This window comes from Dromiciops gliroides, chromosome 4, assembly GCF_019393635.1.
Source record: "Dromiciops gliroides isolate mDroGli1 chromosome 4, mDroGli1.pri, whole genome shotgun sequence".
NCBI classification, from domain to species: domain Eukaryota; kingdom Metazoa; phylum Chordata; class Mammalia; order Microbiotheria; family Microbiotheriidae; genus Dromiciops; species Dromiciops gliroides.
The window spans coordinates 442,035,102-442,052,658 of NC_057864.1; the positions used below are offsets into that span (position 1 = coordinate 442,035,102).

The 17,557-nt window shown below is 43.1% G+C and overlaps 1 protein-coding gene across 8 annotated transcripts in view; it reads right to left on the minus strand.

Moving 5' to 3' along the window:
- Nucleotides 1-5,167: 5,167 nt before the first annotated feature.
- The window catches only part of SYT6 (synaptotagmin 6), a 71,590-nt gene continuing 59,200 nt past the window's right edge, over nt 5,168-17,557 (minus strand). For 5 of the 8 annotated variants that reach the window (XM_043964608.1, XM_043964614.1, XM_043964615.1 and 2 more), the window contains exons 5-7: nt 16,238-16,409; nt 13,860-14,010; nt 5,168-6,777 (exon numbers count right to left, since the gene is read on the minus strand). In XM_043964608.1, the coding sequence (XP_043820543.1) occupies nt 6,706-6,777; nt 13,860-14,010; nt 16,238-16,409 (395 nt within the window). In that variant the 3' untranslated portion in view covers nt 5,168-6,705. Of the gene's footprint in view, nt 6,778-8,986; nt 9,054-13,859; nt 14,011-16,237; nt 16,410-17,557 lie in introns of all 8 variants that reach the window. The other 3 variants (XM_043964611.1, XM_043964610.1, XM_043964609.1) reach the window with 3 other exon arrangements.

The following is a 17,557-nucleotide window of genomic DNA, read 5'->3' on the forward strand; positions in this document are numbered from 1 at the left end:
TCACCCCCCAGTTCTTTAGACCTGAAGGGTTCTTACTAACCTGGGCTTTTCATAGCATCTAAGAAGACGCCAGAGAAGGAAAAATTGCACATTGTCTCAGGAAGGCCTCAGGCTGCCTGCCCACGTATGTGCGTCTATGTGCTTGGTGCATATATAGATAATCCTTGATATGTCACCTGACTTTCCAAGTCCATGTTAAAAAAAAAGAGCCTCCTCAGGGAAGAGAGTCACAGCCCTCCCAGATACTAATTTATTGTGAATTAGTCATCTCCAACTTGAGATTGCTGTGGGAGATTTTTGATGGGAAGCCAAAACTGAAAGGAAAAAAAGTAAGGTATGGCAAGAAAAGACAGCCAAAGGTATCATCTATGTGTCGCTCTGAGGTTGTTGACTGTTCTTGGCCACAGCCTTCCACTAACATCATTCCCTTGGACCATTCCTCAAACTGGACTTTTCTCTAAACTTCAATGACACAAACACATTATTTTGCATAATATCCTTTCTTTGTGTCTAACAACTCCTCTGTCTCTTCTTCTTTCTTAGTGTCTAGCACACTCTATTCTGATGATTCTCAAATCTACCTATCCTGTCCTAACTTCTGAGCTGACCTCTAATCTCATATCTACAACTGTCTTTCAGATATCTGGAATGGGATGTCTGGTAGATATCTTAAACTGATCATGTCTAAAATGAAACTCAATATCTTTTCCCCTGAATCCCTGCCCCCAACTACCCCAGTAGAGACGATTACTGTTAAAAGCACCACCATTCTCCCAGTTCATTAGGCTTGCAACCTAGATCCCATCCTTTATTCCTCCTTATCTCACGGCTACCCAATCCAATCTGTTTTTTTTTTTAATTTCTCAATAATGGCGAAGGCTTGCATCATACCACCAATACCTGCTTGTTCCCACTTTTCATTTGGGAGATGACTGAGATCAGGGGTTGCAACCTGTACTTGTGGAAGTTTCTAACCACCAAAGGACAACTGACTCACTATGTTGCAATGGGACTTCTAACTGGTACTGAGAAACCAACTAACCTTGATAAGGTAAGATATATGAGGAAGTGTGGTTTGGTGCACTGGAAAGATAACATGGTCTGATTTGGAAAGTACATTAGAGCTAGAGTGAGAAATGGATTTCTAGTCCTGCCTTAGTCATTTTTGCTAGCTGTGTCATCTTGGGTAAATCCCTTATGCTTCCTGAGGCTCAGTTTCATCATCTACAAAATGGGGATGATTAGTTACATAATAAAACATGGACAAGAATCATCCAGGATTAGGAGTAAAATGGTGGGAGGAAGAAGTACCCACTATTTTATTTTTTTGCGGGGCAATGGGGGTTAAGTGACTTGCCCAGGGTCACACAGCCAGTAAGTGTCAAGTGTCTGAGGCCGGATTTGAACTCAAGTACTCCTGAATCCAGGGCTGGTGCTTTATCCACTGCGCCACCTAGCTGCCCCCAGAAGTACCCACTATTGATGAGATTATGCATCCGCTGAAGGACAATACTTCATTACCCCCTTCATCAGGTTGCTGTGCAGATCAAAAGAGCTAATGTATATGAAGTATTGTTACATTTACAAACATGTGCTACTATTCAGTTGAGAAGTATAAATATTTAGTGAAGAAAATTATTAATATTATTAGAAAATGTACATTCAGTTAAAGTAGAAGCACATTTTATTGTTTTCTGTGTCTTTGACCTCCTTCCATGATGGAAGCAAGCCAAGATTATTGTGATATTCCATCTCCTACCTCCATGTATTTGCATGGGCTGTTCCCTGTTTCTGAAATGTTCTCCCTCCTAACCCTGGTTTCTTGGAATCCCAACGTCCCTTAATTTTTCAGTTCAAATGTAACCTTCTATAAGAAGTTTTTCCTGATTTCTCCAGCTATTGTCATTCCCTTTCTCCTGCCCTGGAAATTATTTGTATACATGTTATTTTTTTAAAATCTGTGTATATATTTGGTTTTTTTCTACCCCACCACTCCTCTCAGTAAAATGTTAGCTCTTTAAAGATACTCATCATTTCCCATTTTAATCCCCAGGTACTAGCATAGTGCCTTGAACATAGTAGGTGTTTATTGAATATTTATTGAATTGTATTTATTTCAAGCTATGCGAGGGGCAGGTATCCACATTCATGTGGTGTGTTGAAGGTATGTCTGTGAATCTGTGCATACATGTGATGATTCATCAGTTTTATGTGTATTGGGATGTCCACTAAGTCCCTGCACTAATATCTCTTGTAGATGTGGAAGTCTTAAAGGTTATACCAGCAGAAACCCAGTCCCCAGCAGGTCCTGTCAAATTGGAAAGGCTCCCAATATGGCCTGTGGTAGCATGGGAATTCACGTTACCAAGCACCAGCTAAAGTAGAGAGAAACTTCATGGTCAGACTTTGATCCATAGGGGATAGATTTTCACTAGTCTTCAATACAGCATGGCCACCTCTCCTCTATTCCACTAAGGAGTGATGAAAAAGGGGGGCAGAGGAAGATGGAGCTTAGAGTGATAGCTCTAATTTGCCATTTTAGTGCAATGATCAAGTTGACATATCCCTGGAGAAACTGAACCCTTCCCCAGCCCCAATCTTTTTTTTTTGTTTGTTTTGTTTTGTTTTGTTTTTTTTTGCAGGGCAATGGGGTTAAGTGACTTGCCCAGGGTCACACAGCTAGTAAGTGTCAAGTGTCGAGGCCGGATTTGAGCTCAGTACTCCGTGAATCCAGGGCCGGTGCTTTATCCACTGCGACACCTAGATGGCCTCAGCCCCAATCTTAAAAAGAGCCCAAGGAAGGCTTCCAATGTACTGGGTTCTCTATTGAGGATATAATGGAAGATGTGGTTGAGAAACAGATGGGTTGCTGTCTATCTCCACTGTGGAATATGATGAGATCTCAGATCTATTTAAGTATTGAAGGCCAGAGGAGTTTGCTGCAGTGATCTGTAGGTAGATCAAATTAGAACCCCTTAACTTATTGATTTTGTTGATCAGGATCATTACCTATTAGGTTTGCTTTTAACTTGGAACAACTATATCATGATTAATATGATTTTACTGGGAGGAATTTACCTTTTCTGATTAGATTTGGGAAGTCAGCCATTCATTCCATCCTGGTCTCTGCTGCTCCCACAAAACTTTATGTTGTTTTTATCAGTTCTTTGGCTGAAACGTCACTGAATTTCCTGCTGGACTGATCTGTGACCCTCACAATAGGCCTATTATAATATGTTTCTTCACATCAATGGTTCTCAACGTTTTGATCTAAGGACCCCCTTTGCAATCTTAAATCTTAAAATGATTGAGGACCCCTGAAGAGCTTTTGTTTATGTGAGTAATATTGATCAATATTTGCCTTATTAGAAATGAAAATATCTTAGCATTTTTAGGACACTAATTTTGACCTCTGGAACTAAGGACCTGCCTGAAAGGGTCTTGGAGGTGGCCAGCACGTCCCCGAGCCATACTTTGAGAACTGCCTGCTTCAGAAAATGAGGGTAACTGATTGAATTCAAATTCTTCAGAGTCTTATTGTAATTTGAATGCAGATGTATCCAAATGCATGTTACCTTCAATTCTCCACTTAGCATACCTTACTGCTAAATTCTTTAAAAGCTGAGGGTGAGTTGGAAAGAAGTTGGAAATCTCTTGCTTTCTCTACTCTGCCTCAATTGCTCTAGACTGTCATTGATTTCCATATTGCCTCCCCGAAGCTTGCTTTGAGAGATAAGACAGGATCCTCTTTCTTGGAATAGAAAAGTATCACATCTTAAGATGCTGAGGATATGTGAAATCTTTTCCTCAGGGGAGTGGTTGGCATCTGGAGGGGCCTGCTTGTTGAGCTGAACAGCTTGAGGAAACAACAGGGTCCTCCACAGTGAAGTACTCCTGTGAGTGACACTTTACAACTACACAGGTGAGTCTGAGTGCTGTGGCATGCGCAGTGTTACCAGGGTCAAAAAAAAGGAAAAGAAACCAGCCCTTCTGCATATGGCCCAGTAGTAACTTCTGTGAAATAAAGATTAAAAAATAGCAAGCAAGGGGCAGCTAGGTGGCACAGTGGATAGAGCATTTGACCCTGGATTCAGGAGGACCTGAGCTCAAATCCAGACTCAGACACTTGACACTTACTCACTGTGTGACCCGGGCAAGTCACTTAACCCCAATTGCCCTCAACCAAAAACCCCCACAAAACAAGCATTCCCATGTCCTGTGTGTGGGCTTGTCCACCTACTAACTTTGGAACCTTGAGTATTTGAAATGGTCAGAAAAAAACAGGCAAGAGACAGAGACTTAACTGAACTAAAACTTTCAGTGGTGAAGGAGATTGAAAAGACCCAAAGAAATGATTGATGATATATTTTGGTAAATGATCATGTAATTAATTAACAATGGGGGGGGGGTTAGGGAAGGGAGGAGGAAGAAGAGAGGTATCCTCAGCCACAAAGGCAACGGCATGTTAGTTTGGAGAAAGGAACAGTGCTCCAGATAACTTGGTTCTCCAAAACATCCTTGAAGTTGTTCCTAGCCTGTTTATTTGATCTCTACAAGTTTACAGGAAGATGGAGGATAGGCATTACTTAATCCACCTGACAAAATGGAGAGCTTGCAAAGACTGAAATATTTCATCCAAAGGACATCAAACTCAACTCTTTTTTTTGGGGGGGGGTGAGGCAATTGGGGTTAAGCGACTTGCCCAGGGTCATACAGCTAGTAAGTGTCAAGTGTCTGAGGCCAGATTCGAACTCAGGTCCTCCTCAATCCAGGGCCAGTGCTCCATCCACTGCACTACCTAGCTGCCCCCGAACTCAATTCTTTTTCTAAAAGGTCTGAGGCTAGAATCAGCAATTGTCACCTGCCTACAAGAGTAAAGAGAACAGGGCAGCTAGGTGTCCGCCCTAGACTAGGGGGACAAGGTGAGGTTTGGGTTTATCTACATCTAATTTTTTTCAGCTGAATAATTCTCCACTCACCTACCTCAGTTCCTCATCTATAAAGGTGAGGGGAGTTAAATGCAATGACTTCTAAGTTCCCCAATAACTCTAAATCTAGGCTGCAATGCCCACTTTAGCTCGTGTAGTTTCTGGAACAATCTTACGAGTAGTTGACGACGCTTCTCAGAGTAATTCCAAAAGAAAAACCTGTTATTTTGGTTTAAAACAAGGGTTTACTTTATTGATTTACTGCTCTAGTAGCATGTAACATGTATAAAGAATGAGACACAAGGTTGGTGAATGGGTTTTATGTATTTGACCTTCCCACCGGGCTGATAGAGGGCATCTCTAGCTTAGCCCAGGTAAGTCCTAAATACATTGGTCTTGCAAGTTTTGCAATAGTGAGTTCTGATCTGGCATGGAAATTCCTCTCCAGCATATTCACTAATGCCATTCAGATGGAGGCTGAGCCCCTGGCCCTGACTGGTGGGCTCTAAATCCACCACTAACTCAGACTTAACATAAGTGTGGGGACAGATATCAGCCTTTTCCTTGAATCTGCCTAAAGTAGATAGCTAAAGAAAAACCCATTTATTAACATGGGAAACAAATGACACAGAAGTACTTAGCAATTTACAGGAACTAAAGCTGAAGGTGAAAATTATCTCCAAAGTCCATAGTTTGCCAAAGCAGATGAGGTGAATTGACCCTAGTAGAAAATATGGGTCCAATGGCAAGATGGACAGAGGGCGGTACCCCAGATCCCCAAACTTACTATTCAGAAATTTGCCTTTTATCTGGGTTTCCTTTTGGCCCATTTGAATGTTTTCAGCAGCTGTTTGGTATCTCATGGAAATTTGAAAACTATATATTACTGCGAATCATTCCTGAACATATGTTATATATGCCTTTCTTTCTTTATAATTAGGGGTATTTTGAGAACAAAGCTCCCGTTTGCAAACAAATGTCACCATTAGCCGCCGGGATCCAGGAAACAGTCGGCACGTTTGGCTCCAGCAAGACTCTTCCCTAAGAAAACATTTCTGCTTTCTTGAAGAGGCAACTTATTTCAATTCATGTGACAAAGCAAATTCAGGGGATCCGCCCCCTGTACAAATCTCACAACCCCCTCAAATTTGGTTAAATTTTCAAAATGAGAACACTTTGAGTTCAAATCTTGGTTTTCTAAATACCAGCCAACCAAGGATTTGGGTGAATCAAGGTCAACCCAACACTGGCTACAAAAGAGTGACCCCATTGGTAGGGAACTCTGAAAATAAAAGGGCTAGCTCAGCTTAGGTTCCTTCCTTTTCAGGAGTAGGGTGACTTTGGTGGAGGTGCAGAATTTCAAAGCTTCACCACCCCCACAGAAAACACTACTATTCTAAACTTTTATTTGACAAACCTTGGGGCACTCTATCCTTCACCACTTCTTCCTTTGCCCCTCTACTTTTTCCTTGACTGCAGATCCATAAAAGTGAAAACCACTACCCACAATGACAAAAACAACAACAACCAACAACAAAAAACCCCAACAAACAAACAAACAAACAAACAAACAAAATCACCTTGGGAGACAGAAAAGACTAAGACAAATCTGACCACACAAGAAATTTCTCAGCCTTGACCTACGGCAGGAACATTTAAGACTCTGGAGTGAGTGGCTGGCTGCTGCTGCTGCGGGTTAACTCCCCCGCACTTGGACTGTTGAACAAGGGCAAAAATAACATCGCTTAGTCCCGTTGGTGTTCCACGGCCATGCATCTCACGGTGTTGGAGGAAGTTTTGGAGATGGGCAGGAACCTTGGCTGTCGAAGCTTGCAGCTCGGCCCTGCCACTGGAGAGAAACAAGAAGTTCTTGTTATTATCATCATTATTATTATACCAGGAAGGCTGGAGGGGCAGGTCCCTGTCAAGGGATTGGTCTTTTTAATATATGCCCAGCAGTTATTGGGCCCTCATGCACTGAATTCACTCTTTCCCAGCTTTCATAAGCTTTCCTGAATTTTGCTGCAGGCCATGCAGAGAAGTAAAGGAAACAGCGTTACTGTTTCATTTTCAGATACCCGATTTTAAAAAAAAAAGACACAGCAAAAGTAATTAAAGCTCTCTTATTTTCTATTGTTTGTTTGTTTGTGTGCACATGTGTTTTAATGAGGTCCTGAGCCTGAGCCTGATTCCTGAGTGTCCTCAGTCATTTTTCAAACTGAAAATCGGATTACGCAGGGCGGCCAAAAAGGCACCCTAACTGTCAGGAACCCACAATCATGAATTATTAGCAATTTGTCTGCGAGCTGTTAGTCCGGCTTAAAAACTAATACAGCTCTGCTCTGGGGTCTGATGCCACACTTCTGCCTTATGCTTCATTGACATTGCATTGGGTAGTTACATTTAACCCGAGAGGCCATAGGCAATCTAAGGACAGGAAGCAAAAAGAGATGGGGAGGAGATCCTGACTGGAGATTGTTCTAGGTTTTCAGGCCTTTGCCCCTTCCCCTATTGGGAACTACTCCCCACTTCCCTACCTCCCACAAGCTTTTTCCCCTCCCTATCTCTACCCTCTATCTACCCTTTCCCTCACCTCCCCAGCACACACACACACACACACACACACACACACACACACACACACACACACACACACAGCTGACTCATCTCTCTGCAGAGCACGATGGTTGTAACGAGTTGGGGGTGGGAATGAAGATGGGTGGACTCTGGTTCTATGTGATTCAACTATTCCTTTAAACTAGAAATCAACTCACAGATGCAGTGGTGTCTTACTGTCAAGGATCTGACTTAATCCTGATCTGTTTGGGAGCCTTATCCTTTTGTCTGAGCCCTACTCACAGGCTTATAGACTTAGAACTGAAAGGGGCCATCTAGTCCAAATTTCTCACTTAACAGATGAGGAAACTGAGGCCCAGAAAGGTTAAGTGAGTTGCCTGAGGTCATATAAGCATTAAGTAGCAGAATCAAGATTTGAACCCAGGTCCTCTAACTTTAAATCTTCTACTCTTTCTATTATAAAACACCATCTCTCTCCCAAACTGTGGTATCTCTTGTTTTCTCTTCAGTGCCTGGATGATCCTACCTTGGCCTAACCTTTTTGATACCTACAGCAAGAAAGTAGAAATGATGGTGGATTCACAAGGATACAGGCTGTCTCTTTGATCAAAATTCCCAGGAGGTGAAATCTAGAGAGGCTGGAATCTCCTAGGAAGATTGAAGCTTCTCAGGGTGATAGGTCCTTAGTCACCCAGTTGTCTATTCTCTTCTCACCTGAAGACAGTGAGTGATTTCCACTGGACACATCTCATCATCTCCAGATACTAGGGCCAAGCTTCCTAAGGAGTAGACTACTTGTCTTTGAGCAAAACTGATAGATGAGCTCACCCATGGGATGGATGGATGATCAGCCCCCCCAAGTTGACACCCCAGACCCCAAAGCCACTGAGCTTATGGAGTTCTTCCTTGATCCAGGGAAGAGCAGGACTGTGGACTCAATGACTTTGTCATGCAAGGCTCAGGTTTCACAGCCCTCTGGGTATCATGAGAACAATCCAGCACAAAGCCCTTGGGTGATAATGAGGTGCTGGGTAGACAGTCGGTGGTGATCACTAATCCTATGTCCTGAGAGCACAAGGCTGTAAGGCTGACTGGATTGCTATGGAGTGGGACACCAACAGCTTGGGGCCATGGCCTCTCTATAACATCAACTCTCTCAGTTCTCATTTCTGGATTCTAAATCTTATAAAGTCCTATTGTTGAATAATCATATACTCAAAGGGCCTGGAGAAGGGGGTTATGTTATTGAAGCCCTTCATTTGACAGATGAGGGAGATAGAGTCTTGGCAAAGATAAGTGACTTCCTTAGCTCACGCAACTAGCTCGTGACAGAGCCAAGATTACAACCTGGGTTTCCTGACTCCCAAACCAGTACTCCTTCCATTCCATCACCATCTCTGCTCGAGGCCACTCTGGGCCAAGAAGGCAGAAAATACACCAAGAAGCCTAGCCTTGTTGGGCCCATCCCGGTGGGTACTTACTCCTAACTCCAGGTGACAGTCTCTGCTTGCAGCATCCACATGAATGAAATCACAATCGAGGGTTTCCCTGGTGAAATATTGTAGATAAATTAAATTGGTTGCTGAGGGCTCCATGCGCCCATTGTGAAATTTGACTCATGTGCTTCACCAAGAGGTGAAATTGGATTGACTCTATTACCCTTCGCGCTTAAAACACATTTCAAGACCTCTAATTTTTTTTCTTATAGCAGCCTTTAATGTTGGTGAAAGGTATATTGAAATTACTGTTTTCTCTCTAGGGAAGCCATACTACTTAATCCACTGTTTGATTTATAGACCAGGCAAGAGGAAGGGGAATTGAAACAGCCACAGGGATACCTTCCATACTGTTAAAGAGAAGTCACATTGGGTTTAATTGTCCAGCTAGGGCTAATTGGGGATGGACTGATGATTTCCTGGCTATTCTGTTGGTTGTTGTTTTTTTCCAAACAAAGATTCAACAAAGAAAGGATCGAGATTTCTTGGACAATGGCAAGGTCAATGATTGCTTCAGGGAGGATGCTCCTAGAGACTCAGAGATGGTGAAGGAGCAGCCCCCAGCATGCACTGAAATGATTGTACAGGGCTATGGCAATTTGAGCAGGGGGCCTTTGTTGGCCTGAAATGGGTCAGACTCCAACAGGGACAAGCATCGCTGGCTGACGATCCGAGCTTGGCCTTCCCTGAGGAAGCCATTGAGTCGATGGAGACACTGGCTATTGTGACTGAGATGATATGTTAGAACTGGAAACAGGGAAGGAAGGGGACAGTAGCAGGGGTGGCTACAGCAGCAGAATCAGCAGCGGCTGCTGCGGGAAAGGGAGGGATAGCTGTGATTTAATTAATTTTTATTCATGAAAAATTCCCAGCAGGGAGAAATGTCTTTTTCAGATAATTTGTTCCCTCTCAACATTATTTTATGTCCAAAACAAGCAAGTGAGGATGGTGTCCTCTGTTCTCATTAGGAAAAAAAAATAATCACAGCATTCTAAGCTTCTCTAAGAAAGGTGCTATATAAATAGAGAGTGCTTCTCAGATACTATCTTATTTATCTTCCCATGAACTAGGGAATAAAGATCGTTCTCTTCATCTTACAAATGGAGAAGCAGGAGACATGAGAAGTGAACACTCAGGCAAAATGGCCCAGTAAGTCAAGAGGGAGTGGGGAGCCAGAACCAAAGGTCTAGGCTCTCAGTAAGGATTCTCTTTTTGGATGACTCCAAGGCGGTTGGAAACGATAGTCAACAGCAAAGAGTTTTGGACACAGAAACACAGAAGGGTTATTACTACCAAGCTGACGTTTTAGGTATTTTTTTTAAACAAAGATCCTTCAACCACCAGGTGCAGTAAGTGTGGGTGGGAATTTTATGCAGATGAATACCAGTGAAATCCTCTTGCTGAGAAGTATCACGTTTTTCAGCTTTTTTTTTTTTTTTTTGAGGCAGAGGAATGATCATCAATTGGAAAGAAATATGAAATAGCTCCTGGGCAGGGTGTGGGGTGTGGGAGCAGGAGTGGGAGAAGAGTCTTGGAAGCTGAGTGTAAGAGGACAAAGGAAAAAAAGAAAACCCATAAGATATTAATCAATTTATTCTTCTTACTTTCCCCTATACTGTTACTTTCCTTTTATTGTCTCATAAAATATTCATTTCCAAGATCTTGGGTCCATTTCATCTTTTTTCTTCTTTTTTTTTTTCCTTTTTCTCCCCTTTTTTCTTTTTTTTCAGCATGAATTCCTGCATGCAAGTTCTCAAAGAAATAAAACTTAAACTCAATTATTTGGCTTAATTACTTTGCATTCATCATGAACCTCTGGGGTCAAGTCTCTCTACTGTAAAACTACCAAACTTTTTTCTTTCTTTTTTTTTTTGGTGGGTCAGTGAGGGTAAGTAACTTGCCCAAGGTCACACAGCAAGTAAGTACCAAGTGTCCTGAGGTCAGATTTGAACTCAGGTCCTCCTGAATCCAGGTCTGGTGCTTTATCCATTGCACCACCAAGCTGCCCCCAACACTACCAAACTTTGACCTCTAAAAATCATTGTCTTGAATGTGCCATAGACAACCCCAGCCTGGGAACTGGGATAGAGAAGGGTTGGGATTTATAGAATGCCTACTCATAGAGCTGATTTTAGAATCCTGGGGATACCAGTTAACTAGAATCATGGATGTTTAAACCTGAAAGATTTTTTTAGTGCCTTCATTTCATAGCTGAGGAACCAGGAGGCCCAGAGAGGTTCAGCAATTTGTCCAAACTCACATAGCTCTTTAGTGGCAGAGCAAAGAAGAGGGACCCACTGCTCTTAGAGAGGGTATTCCTAAACCACTCCAGACATACAGGTGCCTACCTGTTTTTAATTATCTCCAGAATGGGGGGCAGCTAGGTAGTGCAGTGGATAGAGCACCAGCCTTGGATTCAGGAGAACCTGAGTTCAAATCTGGCCTCAGACACTTAACACTTACTAGCTGTGTGACCCTGGGCAAGTCACTTAACCCCAATTGCCTCACACACACAAAAAATTATCTCCAGAATGGGGCAGGGGGTGGGGAATCCACAATCTCCCTCAATCACTTCATTTGATGCTTAAGTGAGAGATACTGATAGGGGGAGTCTCACACACCTAGCTGAGAGAGGGCAGTAACTACTGGAAGATGAAAAGAGGAAGGGAGATGCATTTGTGGGATGAGAGTCTTCCCTTCAAGGAGGGGACTCTGGATAGTGGAAGGACTGCTCTTGTAAAGACTGACAACATAGATATGGGGACATCAGGCAAACATAAATCATTGGAATGAGAAACACTTTGCTCCTGCTGCCTTACTCCCTTTTGGAAAACCCCAAAGGCATCAGATCAGGGAAGCTTTACAAAAAGAGAGAGAATCGATTCATTCCCCACCTGCCTTTTCCATCTTCCCTGCTTATTTCCAAACCTAGACTCCCTCCTTCAAGCTTTCTCAGTGCATACTACTCCTACCCTCCCCATAGGAGCAAGGCGGCAGGCGTCTCTCCATTTTGCTGTCAGTACTGCTCCCATTGAACTGAGCGGAGTGGGAAAATGGCCTTTAGGGTTTAGGGTGAAGGGCTGTGAGATTGGTGAGATTGGAGGATTACACCATAAGGGCTTTTTTTCTCTTCTTCTTCTTTTTTTTTTTTACTGGTCGGGATTGATGGATTGACAGATCCTACGTACTTATCCAGAGTCTTATCAGACCCGAAGCCTAACTGAGATGACAACAGACAAAGCCTTTAGGAATCTGGGAGAATCCCAGAACTTCAAAATTAGAAAAGACCTCAGAGGTCACCTAGTCTGGCCTCTACCAGACAACACAACATCCCTGACAGGTGGCCATCCATCCTCTGCTTGAAATGAGGAGGACTAGCTTCCACCATATTTCTGTTGTAGGCTTCGATGCCTCGTGGCCTTAGGAGGTTTCACCCTCTCCCTGCAAATGAAGAAGAAGGTAAGCATTCCTGAAGAGGAATCACAGAGTTTTAGGGACTGGTGGGGTGAGGATTGCCTGAGAAGTTATCTCATCTGACCCAGTCTATTTCTTAGGTGGGGAAAATCTAAATTTAAGAGACTTGACCCAAATCACGGAAGGAGCTACGGGCAGAGCCAGCCCTAAAGCCCAGTACTCTTGCTTTTCAGGACCTAGTCTTCTTCTTTTTTGCAAGTATGAGAGACACCTCCCTGGCTATGATTAGAACCTAGTCCCATTGCCTTGGCCCGAGGACTACCAAAGTACCACAAGGGAAGCTCCTTTGAGATGCTGCTTGTTTGACTTGCATTTCTCTCCCTGGTGACTGTAAGAAACAAAAAGCTTCTGTAAAGGGGATTTTTCATGATTCCCTAAGCTGTAAAACTGCCAAAAGACTAAATTGAGCCCCAGGGACCTTCCCTACATGGTGGGAATTTCCCATCTGGGATTTAGCCTCCCATTCTTCAAGTCTTGTCGCTTTTCTCTCCTTCTCTGTTATTCTGCCTTCTTTAGAGATGTAGCTCATTGCATTGAATTGTGTGGGAATTGTGGGGGTGGTGTGGGTGATAGATTTGTCCTCTTTTGAGGGGGCACAAAACGTGCCCCCTTTATCCTAAGCGCAATGCAAAGACAAGGTGGGCATTGACCATGACTGAAAAGCCATCAGTTCTCTCTCAATACTTCGGGGATAGGGACGGGGAATGGAACCACTCTTCCTATCCATCCAGGGTCTCTTTTCTGGAGAAAAATCCTACCATATCTTCATGTATCTCTTCTCTTAATGTTAGTCCTATCTTCAGGGGGACTTTCTGAAGTCATTTCAATGATTAATATAACAGGGTTATTGGATCATAGATTTAGAACTGGACGGAATCTTAGAGGTCATCTCGTCCAACCCATTTATAGTACAGATAAGGAAACTGAGGCCCAGAGAGATGAAACGACCCAAGGTCGTACAGGCAGCAATAGCCGAGCTGGGATTTGAAATCAGATGCTGTAACTCTAGGTTCAGTGCTCTGTCTTCACCTCACTGTAACATTACAGGCTCATACTTATTTTCCACTGTGAAAATATTCATGGCTTTCCATACCGCCCTCTACTCAATGACCAAAATTTTTATCAGTTGACTTTTCATCTTCATCTCAAGGGAGCACATCCATTATTTGTTCTCTGCATTTTTAAGCCTTAAGGACAAAACATTTGAAACCAAACCAAAAAGAAAATGGTGGGGTGGGGGAACCACACACCTCAACGCATGGCCTTGCACTGCCTCTTTTCCCAGGAAATGTCTTGAACCTATAGAAAAGCTGATTGCCATTCTCTAGCCAAGTGAGCCATGCACAACCCATGCAATCTAAGGGCCAAGAGGGGCCACACCCACCTCTTTGAAGGATTTCTTTACCTCCACCAAGGAATGCCAGTGTGCAATGGGCTTCCGTGGATAGGCCAACATCTCATTCCAGTGATCTCTTCCCAGGCCTTCAGCACTGATCCCCACTCGGCAGACTCCAATGATCTCATTGTGACCCACTCTGAGCAGGAGACAAAAGACAGAGCATCGGGGAGCTGATGGTGAGTTTTCTTAGGAGTTCTTTGAGGTTGAGGCTTTGAATGGAAATCTGATACATGACTATGCTCCTCTGCTTTGTCAGGATTGCTCTGGAGTCTCAGAGGAGATCTTAAAAGGTAGTAAATCAACCTCCCATGAGTATTTTCTCCTTGCCCTTTCCCATACCTCTTTGGGTTTTTAAGTGTGGCTCATAGCCTATCTCTACAGTGTCCTGGGGGCAGAGTGGCCTGTGCAATAAACCTGATAGCTAAAGTGACATATTCAGAAAACAGTAAATCAACAAATATTTAGTGATCACCTATTATTGACAAGGACATGTACTAAACAACTTAGAATGATGCTTGACTTCCTGGTGTCTTGTTTTTTACTTTTTGTTTGTTTGTTTGTTTTTAACTTCAGAGATAAGAATTTCTGGAATTCCCATCATGTGTTCAGCATTCACAATACTGGGTGTTATAGAGTGACTATGAGATCCAGTCTTTGCATCTGAGCAGTTTATAGACCGAGCAAACAATAGTAATACAAATGAAACACATAGAACAATGAAGTGACAATTGGATTCAGGGAAGGGAGAGAGAAGTTTGAAAAGAATAATCATAAAAAGCTTCCTGGAGAAGATCAATCACTGAATGTTTATACCTTCCATGTATTAGACACTATGTTAAGGGCTGGAGATATGAAGAAAGGCAAAAAAATGAAGAGGTGGGACTTCACCTAGCCATTAAAGGTAGTGGTGCCATAGAGTATAGAGCTCTGGTCTTAGAGTCAGGAAGACTCATCTTCATGAGTTCAAATCTGGCTCCAGACACTTAATAGCTGTGTGACACTGGGCAGGTGACTTAACCCTGTTTGCCTCAATTTCCTCATTTGTAAAATGAGCTGGAGAAGGAAATGGCAAACTACTCCAGTATCTTTGCCAAGAAAATGTCAATTGGTATCATGGAAAATCAGACATGACTGAAAATGACTGAACAACAATAACAACAAAAGGGAAAGAATAAGTAGACCTCAGGAAGGTGAAAACAGTATGGAATTAAGGGTACAGTGAGTATATACATCTCTGATTGGAGCAGAGGGATCCTATTTAGACATGTTGGAAAAGACAGTTAAAGAGATAGAATGGGGCCATATGATAGAAGGCCTTGAAAACCAGGCAAAGAAATACTTGATGCAGCAGGAAATAGGTTCTTAAGTTGGGAGGGGGGTGGTGATATGAAGTAAGTGGTCTTTTAGGAAGATTAGACTTGACTAATATACAGCATATAAGACAGATTAGAACATGTAAAGACTGGAAGCAGGGAGACCACTTAGACATGCATTGCAATGATCTGTGCATGAGGTAACAGAGGTCATAGCTATGTGGTAGCAGGGGAAATGGAAAGCCAGGGGTAAATGAGGGCGATATCTCAAACTGAAAAAAAAAGGTTAAATAGAGGCAATAATGGAGAAGGAAGAGTTAGAGAGGACACCATGGTTTCTAGTTCAAGAAATGAAAAGAATGAGGGTGCCACAGACAGAAATGACACAGTAGAAAGAGAAACTTGACTTTCATCTTTGAAAAACATCACCATTATCTCCTATTGCTGTTGGTTTGTTGGTTTGTCCTTTGTTCTCAAGGAGGACCAAAATAACATCACTATGTTGGGGTCAAGTGGACACAAGCCACTGATTGTGGCTGATCAGACCAACATGGGCTTGGAAGGTTCTACCGAAGGTCAGGCATAAATAATCCATATGAACATTAAAAATTTTTTTTTGTGGGGCAATGAGGGTTAAGTGACTTGCCCAAGGTCACACAGCTAGTAAGTGTCAAGTATCTGAGGCTGGATTTGAACTCAGGTCCTCCTGAATCCAAGGTCAGTGCTTTATCCACTGCACCACCTAGCTGCCCCCCATATGAACATTTGGAGTGGAATGTTTCGTTAGCTCTATTGGTACCATGAAGGTCCAGCTCTGGGCTTCAGGAAAATAAGAGCACTAAAACACAAGCCTGAGAAGCCCTGAGCTGGCTGAGAACTTTTCCCTTTTAAAGTCTCTCTAGGGCAGAGGTTCTTCATCTGGGTTCTATGAACTTAAAAAGAAATTATAATTATATTTCAATGTAATCAACCACATGTATTTTATTTTACTTATCTAAAAATATCATTCTGCAGAGGGGTGCATCTTCTTCCCCAGACTTCCATACTCACCGATCGTAATCCATAACGGAGATGAGGAGGCTGACTTGATCCATGTTCTCTGGTGGGATGTCAAAGATGATGGCCTCATTGTAGACTGGATTAAGTGTATTCTTCTTTATGGTGGTCTTCTTCTTCTTCAGCCTCCGCCCATCGCACAGGAGGGACACTTTGACATAGGGATCTGCGAGGAAGGTGGAAGTGGGATAGAGGGTTAGGGAAGGGGGGAGGGATAGGAAAGGGCAAGAAATGTGTTAAGCAGGTGTTCCTGAAACAGTATTTGAACAAAGAAGGAATCTGTACACAAGACCGACTGTGACTTGTCAGATGGTATCAGTGGGTTGGTAAAAATAATACCACCACCTTGTATTTATATGGAACACCTGCCTCCAAGGAGCATTCCATGCTTAATAAACATGGTCTCTTTAGTTCCCCAGTGTCCTTGGGAGATAACTTAATAGGTTTTTACTAATGGGGAAGTAGGTCCAAGAGCAGTCAAGCGACTTGTCCGTGGGTATACAGGGGAGAAACCAGGAGTCCTTAATTGATGACCCCATGCTTGGCTGACTGAAGGCCCACCGCCTCAGGCTCAGAAAGGTGGTGAGGCTGAACAAAGCCGGTTTATTTCTTTTACCTATTTGGATTCCTGTTCTCTGGGGGGTTTGCCAGGACCATTAACCAAAGGAGTTTAGATTAAGGGGTAAAAATAGAACCCATTTAAGTCCAAGAAGTAGAAATAAACGTGTCAGAGTGAAATGAACAGAGACCAGCAGGACTCTGCTCCTGTCTTCCCTGGCTGACAGAAAGATTATGGGGTCCATTGTCCCCAACAATCACATTTTCACTTGGCCTAGAAAGGGGGAGTGGAGGCCCTGCTCTTGGCATCCCTGAAATTTACTCCCAGTTGACTAGAGGGCAGTGGGGCAGCCAGGAGGAAATGTCAAAGGTCTCTCTGGGATTCAGGGAGAGAGGGGGTGACACATTCCAAAGGGACATCTTGCGTATATTATGCAGGATGAAGAGATTGGCTTCCAGAGGCTCACTGAGTGGTCAGATGGCTACTTTTTAACCAACCTTCCCTTCCTCTTGATGCTCCTACCCCCACTCTTGTTCCCAATAGGAATACTTTGGTGTATTCTCTCTACCCTGAAATTTTCAGCCATTGTCCCTCCTAACACAGGTGTCTTGGGCCCCACCATAATTGTTATTTATGTTCTGCAGCTGAAGAAACAGGAGGAAGCTCGCAGGTAATAACAGCTTTCGAGCATCTGATGTTCTGAGCTGCCCTCTTGCCTGGGAGCCAGGGCACACAGTGTCTCAAAGCAGGCAGAG